Source organism: Pan troglodytes, chromosome 12 (assembly GCF_028858775.2).
Source record: "Pan troglodytes isolate AG18354 chromosome 12, NHGRI_mPanTro3-v2.0_pri, whole genome shotgun sequence".
NCBI classification, from domain to species: domain Eukaryota; kingdom Metazoa; phylum Chordata; class Mammalia; order Primates; family Hominidae; genus Pan; species Pan troglodytes.
This window is the reverse complement of record NC_072410.2, coordinates 84030468-84039765: the sequence shown is the minus strand read 5'-3', so window position 1 is coordinate 84039765 and position 9298 is coordinate 84030468. Positions and strand designations below refer to the sequence as shown.

Here is a 9298-nt window from a genome sequence, read left to right as displayed (position 1 = left end):
AATGGTGGCTCATGCCTGGAATCCCAGCACTTTGGGAGGCCAAAATGGGAGGATCACTTAAGCCCAGGAGTCCAAGAACAGCCTGGGCAACAAGGCGAGATCTCTACGAAAAATTAAAAAAAAAAAAAAATAGCCGACTGTGGTGGTGCAAGTCTGTAATCCCAGCAACTCGGGAGACTGAGGTGGCAGAATCACTTGAGCCCAGTTCAGAGGCTGCAGTAAGCTGATTGTACCATGGCACTCCAGCCTGTGCGACAGAGAACCTGCCTCAAAAAAAATAAAAATTTATGCTGAGGCCAGGCGCGGTGGCTCACGCCTGTAATCTCAGCACTTTGGGAGGCCGAGGCAGACAGATCACCTAAGGTCAGGGTTCAAGGCCAGCCTGCCCAGCATGGCGAAACCCTGTCTCTACTAAAAGTACAAATTAGCAGGGCGTGGTGGCGGGCACCTGTAATCCAAGCTACTTGGGAGGCTGTGGCAGGAGAATCACTTGAACCCAGGAAGCAGAGGTTGCAGTGAGCCAAGATCACGCCACTGCACTCCAGCCTGGGCAACAGAGCGAGACTCCGTCTTAAAAAAAATCTATGCTGAAACACCATTTTTCAACTTGAGATTGGTAAAAATCAAGTTTGATAGCCCATCAGGTAGGAACTGATACAAAGAAACAGGTACTCCTATACACTGCCATGAAGGCAAACCAACAGTACCCAGCAAAAATTATAATGCACATACCCTTTGACTCAGCAATTTCCGAGGATGATCTAGGTAAGCATGTTCACCTATCAATGATGTACTGTACAGTACATCACCTGTCAATGATGTACAGTACAGTACATTCACTGCAACACTAATTTTTTTTTTTGAGACAGAGTCTTTCTGTCGCCCAGGCTGGAGTACAGTGGCGCAATCTCAGCTCACTGCAACCTCTATTCAATCAGGTTCAAGTGATTCTCCTGCCTCAGACTCCCAAGTAGCTGGGGGATTACAGGCGCGAGCCACCGCACCAAGCAAAAAAAATTTTTTAAATTAAAAATAAAAACTGATTACTCTTCAGTGCTAGGCTAGTTTAGAAGGAATGAGTCTGGAGCAGCACTTCCAATCAGTGACAATCAATTTGGCAATCCCAATCACAGAAAACAAGCGGGGGGATGCACCAAAACAGGGGTGCCAAGTTGCACATGACCTAAGAGGTCAACAGCCCTTTTCCCCACAAAGCTGGAATTTAAAACCATTTTTGCCCCTACCCCTCCTCCACACCTTTTTATCCTTCCTATACTCATTTCTAGGACGCTACTAGCTGCCCATCCTAAAGCTACAGGATTAATGCCTCCTACTTTTGGCTGAGAGCTCCCACTTCCAAAAATTAAGTATCAGGATTATTTGTTCAATCTCTGCAGATTTATTGTTGAGTAAACTTATCTTTAAATAATACAGAACAATTAAAGCTAACCAAGTGCAACAGATAAATAAGCCTGCCAGTTATACACATAACTTTATACCAACCATAATTCAGCCAGTCAAAATTCCAAAAACAATCCAAATAACTTCCAACATACTAGCGATCAAACTACCAAATAAACTTGATGCAGACCAGTATTCCCAAGTTGCAATGGTATCCAATGACTTTGCTGAAATGCATAAAATGGACAAGCCTAGGTATCTGCGCAACCAGCAGGTTTTTTTTTTTTTTTTTTTTTTTGTACCAAGGCTACAGAATGCCTGGTAAAAGCTTGACCAGAAAACTCTCAAAAGTAACTGTTACTGCCCTACTATTCTTAAGATATTTAAAATTTGAATAAAGAACCTACTGGCTATATAACATTCTAAGGTCTACCAGATGCTACCAAAAAATATTAGCTACATGGAGTGTTGCTAAATATAGCTGAGATTTACAAAACCACTTTAGTCTCATTGACATTTCTGATTGACATCTTTAATTACTTTGCACCAGCCTGGCAAAATAGAAGAATGTTGTGGTTGGGAACTGCAAAACCTAGCTAGAAGATTAACAACAGGTCTTTGCTCAGAATGAGACAATCCATTTGAATAGATGAAGAGTATCTGGGCTGGAAAATTTTGCAAAGCTGGTTTACATGAAGGTGTTTTGTCCCAATTTCAGACAATTCCTCAAACATGCATTTTTTGGTATAAAACTAGTTAACTAATGTAGAAAGCAAAGAAACAAGACCATTGAGTAGAACTCCCCATATCTTGGGGAGTCCTAATTGACACTATGCCACCTAGTAGCCTGAAAGCTGCAATTAGTATAAAGATCATCCAGAAATCAGTTTCTATTTCTCATACATTTAATCAGTTTCGCTTAGTTCCTGTCATGCTCATGTAGACACATCAGTGGTCCTACTAGCTTCACCACTAATCATACAATACCTACTAACACCAACTTCAACCGGATTAGCTAACTTAAGGATCTGTCATGATGCATTCATGCTGTATTATAGGGGACTCAGGTCATCTTACCCAAAGCTACAAGGGTAAAATGGAATTTTCAAAGTCCCTTAAGATCCTGGCCAAGTTTTATGTATAGAATAGTGATGTTCAAGACTTAACCAACACCTTTCAATTCTGAATGTAGGTATGTATGAATAAGGTTAACAATTATAACGTCTGACTCTGAAATTTATCAAATTAAGAAGTGTTAATATTGAACACAAATCAAAAATCTAGTTAGAAACATTTTATTTAAATGTGCCAAATAAAAACCCACATTTTCAGACCATATGATGTTAATACATTCAACAAAAATTTATATTATCTTACTGCTGTGAATTTACATAGTAATCCAGATCCATTTTGATTAGATGGTTGAATTATCTTTCCTAGGTTACACTTTACAGACATCACAAATCCCTTATAATAATGTAAACAAAATAACTTTTCCCTAAAGGGTGAACTTGAGAGCTTCAGTCCATTCTTTCAGGACTTGCACTTCTGCGAGGACTTCCTGATGGGGAACGACTAAAAAGAAAAACATTAGGTTTGGATCCAATTAGTGTCAATTGAAACTCTCATGTACATGTACTAACTTTCAATAACTTCAAAGGTGGCCTAAGGTACTAATTTCCTATAGCAAAGACCTAAAAATGACATGAAACTTACATATATTCATCTTTTGTCCCTGGCTTAAGATTAGGCTACCCTGGCCAGGCATGGTGGCTCACGCCTGTAACCCCAGCACTTTGGGAGAGGCCGAGGCAGGTGATCACCTAAGGTCAGGAGTTTGAGACCAACCTGGCCAACATGGTGAAACTCTGTCTCTACTAAAAATACAAAAAATTAGCCAGGCTTGGAGGTGGGTGCCTGTAATCCCAACTGCTCAAGAGGCTGAGACAGGATAATTGCTTGAACCCGGGAATCGGAGGCTACAGTGAGCCAAGACTGAGCCACTGCACTCCAGCCTGGGGACAGAGCGAAAACTCCAACTCAAAAAAAAAAAACATTAGGCTATCCTCCTTGTCAAAATTGCAAGGTCAACTTGCAGTTAAATATGACAACTATTTGAAGTTTTCTGGTCATTAAGAAGCACTAGATAAATATGACAACTATTTGAAGTTTTCTGGTCATAAAGAAGCACTAGGCAGGTAACTATTTGCAAGACTTTTCTCCACACTTTGTATCTATTGTACATGTGGGGAAAAGGCATCTATCTTACCAAAATTTCTACCAAGTACTCACAGGACCAATCACATCTTAATAATCACCCTAACATTTTATGACTAAGTATTTCCAGCAAAAGTATAAACTAATGTTACTGAATCAAAAAAAAAAAAAAAAGAATTATTTCAGAAACTTAGCATAGTATTTTAATCTATATAGCACCAATTCTCCAAAGAGCTCAAAGACTGCAAAGCAGTAAGCAAACAAATTCTGCAGAGGCCACACTTGACAGGCAAGATTTGGCAACAAAACATTTAGCTTACCTTCTTTTTGGAGATGGAGATCTGGACTTTGATCGGCTGTCAAAACATGAGAAATTCTATTAAAGAAAGAGTACTAACCAATCCCTTTCTTGTAGTCACCAATACCGTAAAACCCCCAAATGTCCTAAGCTTAAAATGTCAGACTGCACTTAAACTGAAAAACATCCTACCAGTTGTTGCTAACAAAAGCCAATCTTTCAACAACTGTTTTTCAAAAAATGACTCAATTACTACATCATGATTAATCTTTTACATTCTGCTTTAAGCACATCAATTTCAGGATGCTTCTCCATGCACCTATCAGTTCTAACAAGGGCCTCTTTAATATAATCCCCAAAGTCACAAGCTTCTTTCTCACTATAGTTTTACATTCCCTTGTTCAGGGAAAGTCAGCCAGTAATAAATAGGACATACATAAATAAGGTACTGTGTTCCCATTAAAACCTAAGTTTAGAGTTAACACTTAAAATTTCAACAATTAAAAACACTTTGAACTCTTTGGATATTGGTGCCATATAACTAGAAAAGCATAATCAAATTTTTACCCTACCTGCTTCTTGGTCGTGAAATAGACCTGGATCTTGATCTTGACCTCGACGGGGATCTTAATAAAAAAAGTGAAAAACACAATTATATCAATCAGTCCAAAGGAATTTCCTTAACTACTCAACACTGTATTAGGTTGGTTAGGCATAAAGAAGCTAAAACTAAACAAGATGCAACACTTGCCTTATTCTGTCTAACACACTGTCAAACTGTTACCAGACATAAGGAACCACCATTTCAATTACTTGTTTCTATCACTCAATTGGTTAGTTTCTGTACAGGTATAACATTCTCAAACACTGAGTAATATCCAAGGGAAATACATGGTTTTCATTTGATGAGACTGGTATGAAGGAAGCAAAACTAACCTCACTTAAGGCACAGATCCCTCAGCTGGGCACTGTGGTACACAATGGCAGTCCCAGCTACTCAGGAGGCTAAGGCAGGATGAAAATAACCAGACCCCTGAACTGAGACTAATTCAGGTGATAAGGCCAGACGAAAAGAAAGCCACCCCCCGTTAGTAAGGCTTTATTCCTGGATCAAGTTATGTTTGAGAGCCATCAATCTGTCAGACAAACCAAATCAGACTGACATATCTATCTTTTAAATATGAACCACCTAAAGAGATGGTTCATAGCTTTCTCAAATAGACAACAAGATTCAGAATTCCTGCATTTAAAGATTTTGTGCTATTAAACAGCAATTTAACTCCCAGTAGCATTCTGTACCACGGTTTTATCGTTGGTACAGATAACAATATTGTTAATTACATGTTGCAATACTTATTTTACAATTTTTCCCATTCTATCTCCTTTTAAGGCCTTCTACAAAGAGTAAAGCTCTGGTTCTTTAGTTTTTTCAGGTCTGGAACGGTCTAAAAAAAAAAAATCCACATTCATTTCTGTGTACACACTACTGCCCTAGTCAACTTTCCAGTGTCTCAAATCAACCCCATCATTCCAAAAATGAGAAATGTTTCTACTTGCTTCTGATCTCTTTTCCTGGTTCTAATAGGCCTTTTTGTCGGGAAAATCAATTACCATCTTTCAGAGCTAGTATCATCCAATCTGAAGCCAGAAAAGTTTATAGCAACATGCCTACCCAGAGTGTTCACTAGAACTGTATTGCTTGGGACCCTTCTCTACCACACGGCCTAACAAGCCTTAAAATCTCTAGTAGCCCTTTTCTTCATCTGTAAAACTAGGTTGATATTTATGTTACAAGTTACACATAAATTCCAAACTTTTACATCTCAAATATTCCCTGAAGCAATCCATTTGAATTATGTCCTTAAGACACTCTACTGCTAAGATGTAAACAATCCAAACACAAGTAAGGAAAAAAAGTGTTACATACTGGAAATACCTCGATCCTTTTATAGAACCAGACCTAGATCTTCTGAGTGAAGCTGATCTTGATCTACGAAGAGAGATAGATCTTGATCGTCGAGGAGATGCTGACCTTGACCTAAAATAAAGAACTTTAAGTCCATCTCCACAGTTTTTTTTTTTTTTGGCCTGTTAAGACTTCAACTGGGGAACGGTGCAGTGGCTCATGCCTATAATCCCAGCACTGCGGGAGGATCATTTGAGCCCAGGAGCTTGAGACCAGCCTGGGAAACAGTGCAAGACCATTTCTACAAAAATAAAAATTAGCTGGGTATGGTGGCAGTGCCTACAGTCCCAGCTACTCGGGAGGCTGAGGCAGAACTGCTTAAACACAAGAGATCATCAAGGCAGCAGTGAGTCGTGGTTATGCCCCTGTACTCCAGCCTGGGTGACAGAGCAAGACCCTGTCTCCAAAAAAAATAATGAGCTTTTTCTGTCTTGGACTACCAGTGAATTTAATAATAATACAGAAAGACTTCAGTTAAACAAGATCTCACCTTCGGCCCCTGCTCCTGCTGCGTGAGCGAGAGTATCGCCTTCCTCTGGATCGAGAATGTGATCTAGACCGTGACCTATTTTTCAAGTTAGAGAAAAAACAAAATGTCAGACAATAACTCGTTTTTAAGAGTTTGTGTGCCTCTGCTGAAATCAAATCTCAAAACTATTTAAATTTAGTGTCTCATTTGGAAATAAACTCTGGGCCTATTAGTTGTTGAGTATTTTTTTTTTTACTACCTAAAAAAAGATTTGTTAAAAGCTGAATTACAACTTAGAATTACATAATATAAAACACTGTAATGTGTATTTAAAATAAACCTTGCAAGTTTGCAGGTCGACCCTCTTTGGCCCATGGTCTAGTAGATCTAGACGATCTAGAAGTATCTATAGCCGATCGCTGCATCTAGATGTTTTCTTCAATCTAACGACGATCAAACTGACAGCCAAATGAGCCAGGTGAGGCTTGATTGACGCAAGAAGATTTTTCTAGTTGGGAATGTGGTCAATCTGGTGTTCCTCTTTCTAAACCGGAGGGGGGCCCCAATTGTAAGCCAAATTTACTGTTACGGCGATCACCGTCTCAAATTTTCTGCCCTTTAAAGAATAAGGTGAAGCTAGGTGTAGATGACTCGAGGGGATCTGGCCTCTTATGCTGATCACCTCAAGGTCTAGGAGGATCTTAATTGTCGGATTTGCAAGGCGCCTCAGCATGATATCATAAGGCTCGTGACATTCTGAATCAAGGCGACTGACTCAAACGAAGAAACCTGAAAGGTTTTGACCAGGTTGATTATTAATATAGTAACATTTTTTTAATTAAACAAAAACTGTAAAATACACCTGTACAATTAACATTCAAGTTTATAGAAAAACACTAGTTTCTGCCTTGCTAATAAAAGAATTACTTGATTAACTAGAATACCAACCATTCCTTTATTAAAATAAATACCTGCTTCTTCTTCGCCGGCTGTAACGATGACAATCATAAGCATAATGTCCCTTTTCGCCACACTCATAGCATCTATCATTTGGATCAAAGGGACGTCGGGCAGGTGGTCTATCAAAACGTGATCTCCGAGGCATGCCTGTCGATAGTTCAACCCTCACTCGGGAGCCACAAATCACCCTAATAAAAGCAAATTAACAAAATTCTAAAGTTAAAAATATATTCAGGACTTAATAGATTTAAAAAGAACTCTTTCCAACCACTCCTTCCCCCCCAACAAACTTTGGCGGTCTTTACCAAGCCCTAACTCCATCTCCGCTATCTTCTTTAACCTTCGTGTGCCTTTAGCATTTAACACTATGACCAGCTATTTAAGGTCTCTTCCAGACTTCAGAATCCAAACTTAGCACTAAGTTCATTATCTAGCCACAACATATTTTAATGAACAGAAGATTCATAACATCTTACTTACTTTCCATCCAGTCCTCGTACTGCATCTTCTGCATCTCTAGGATCTTCGAATTCCACAAAGGCAAATCCTGGAGGATTTCTCGCAATCCATACAGTTCTTAAAGGACCATAATAACTGAAAGCCCTTTCTAACTCTCCTTTGCCAGCGCCAGTTCCCAGGTTACCAACATACACCTTGGTTTCTGTTTAAAAACGCAAATAGAAGAATGCACGTTATGCAAAATCTGGCCCAAGTTTCAATTACTTATTTGCCTTAAAACGGGCCATCCTCAAGATTGGGTAAAGCACATTTAATGCCCTCTATCCAAGACTAAACTTAATCGTAAAACTGGTGAAAGTCCGCAAATCCCTGAGAAACTAGACTTTTGACAAAATTGTTAACGTTCTGAATAATGCGGGGTGACCCTCCCGAACACAAGCAGAAATGCGTGGTAGGATACACCGAGGCGTGGGGCGGGACCTGGCCCGGCCCCACCCATGAGTCCCGGCAGCCCCGGGCGCACCGGGAGCGCGCTGGCCCGCAGCGGCAGCGGCGTCGGCGGCGGGAGGGCCTCAGTAGGGGCCGGGCCAGGAGAGCAGGGCTGCGCCGGCTCTCGTCCTCCGGGGCAAACGTCCCAGGCACAGGCTCGCCCAAGACTCCAGCTCCCCGCCCCAGAGCCATAAACCGCGCTCGAAATAACTAAAAAAAACCCAGCCGCCAGTCGCAGATTACGTCCCCATTCCCATTCCGCAATTTAACCGATTGTTTGACGAGAACATGCAGCTCACAGCTGCCAATTTCGTTCTATCTCAAACACAACCACGATCTTACAGCTGCGGCCAGATCTGTCGGCTGAAGTGGCGGGAAAGCGCTGAGAAAATGCGCCACCACGGTCGTCAATGTGCGCAAAATGGCAGCCGCCGCCGAGGGCGGGGGGGAGGGGGGCCGGCGGGCGGCTCCGAGAAAGGCAACGCGAAAACCGTCATCTCAACCCTGCTTTAGGCTGGATTGGGCCACAAAAATGCCCAAGAGTACGGAACTCGGCAGAGATGTACACCCGCCATCCCGTCTCCCTTCAGCACCCCGCCTCCGCTGCCTCCGGCTTCGTCTGGCGTGCTCCTAAGCCGCCATTACGCACGCGGAATAACCGTCTCCCAACCTCCGCGCCAACCCTACGGCCTCGCAGTGCTCACTACACTCACAACAACGTCCCTCACCGGACTCCAGCTTCTTACCTCCTCCGTACCGCCCGTAACGCGACATGATGACAGACCCGCGTGCTCGGCTCTTTAGCAAGCAGCGCTCAGGGCTCGAGTGACGCAAAAGCTGACACAGACCTTCCACCACCAAGAGTCCCGGCGGCACTACGAGGAAGAGCCCGGGTTCGCATTTATATATGTGGCCGCTGCGCTTTGCGCATGCGTCATCTCGTTGTTCTGCGCGGCACAAAGGAGCTGGGCGGAAACAGCCAAGAAACGACGCGGAAGGAACTGAAGAGACTAACACGCGGGTCATGGGCGGAGGGATA

The 9298-nt window shown here is 42.0% G+C and overlaps 1 protein-coding gene across 4 annotated transcripts; it reads right to left on the bottom strand.

The window, feature by feature from the left end:
• Positions 1–2680: 2680 nt before the first annotated feature.
• Positions 2681–9294, bottom strand: SRSF7 (serine and arginine rich splicing factor 7). Of its 4 annotated transcripts, none has more exons than XM_009442347.5 (8): positions 9006–9294; positions 7792–7972; positions 7323–7499; positions 6373–6447; positions 5844–5954; positions 4489–4542; positions 3939–3974; positions 2681–2976 (listed from the first exon to the last, which is right to left on the bottom strand). In XM_009442347.5, exons 1-8 carry the CDS (start codon positions 9283–9285, stop codon positions 2922–2924), a joined length of 969 nt encoding a protein of 322 aa, XP_009440622.2. In that variant the 5' UTR covers positions 9286–9294; the 3' UTR covers positions 2681–2921. The 4 variants fall into 4 exon arrangements, with proteins under 4 accessions (XP_009440622.2, XP_016803866.2, XP_016803867.2 ...); XM_016948377.4 differs by having other exon boundaries at positions 5853–5954; XM_016948378.4 differs by lacking the exon at positions 3939–3974.
• Positions 9295–9298: the final 4 nt, after the last annotated feature.

Excerpts from the sequence above, each read along its gene's own strand:
- SRSF7 (XM_009442347.5), bottom strand. The coding sequence starts at position 9,285 with ATGACCCGCGTGTTAGTCTCTTCAGTTCCTTCCGCGTCGTTTCTTGGC. Across the intron at positions 6,448-7,322 it reads AGCCGGCGAAGAAGAAGCAG|GTCACGGTCTAGATCACATT; the intron begins GTATTTATTTTA and ends CTTGAAAAATAG. Across the intron at positions 2,977-3,938 it reads TCTCCATCTCCAAAAAGAAG|TCGTTCCCCATCAGGAAGTC; the intron begins GTAAGCTAAATG and ends TTTTCTTTTTAG.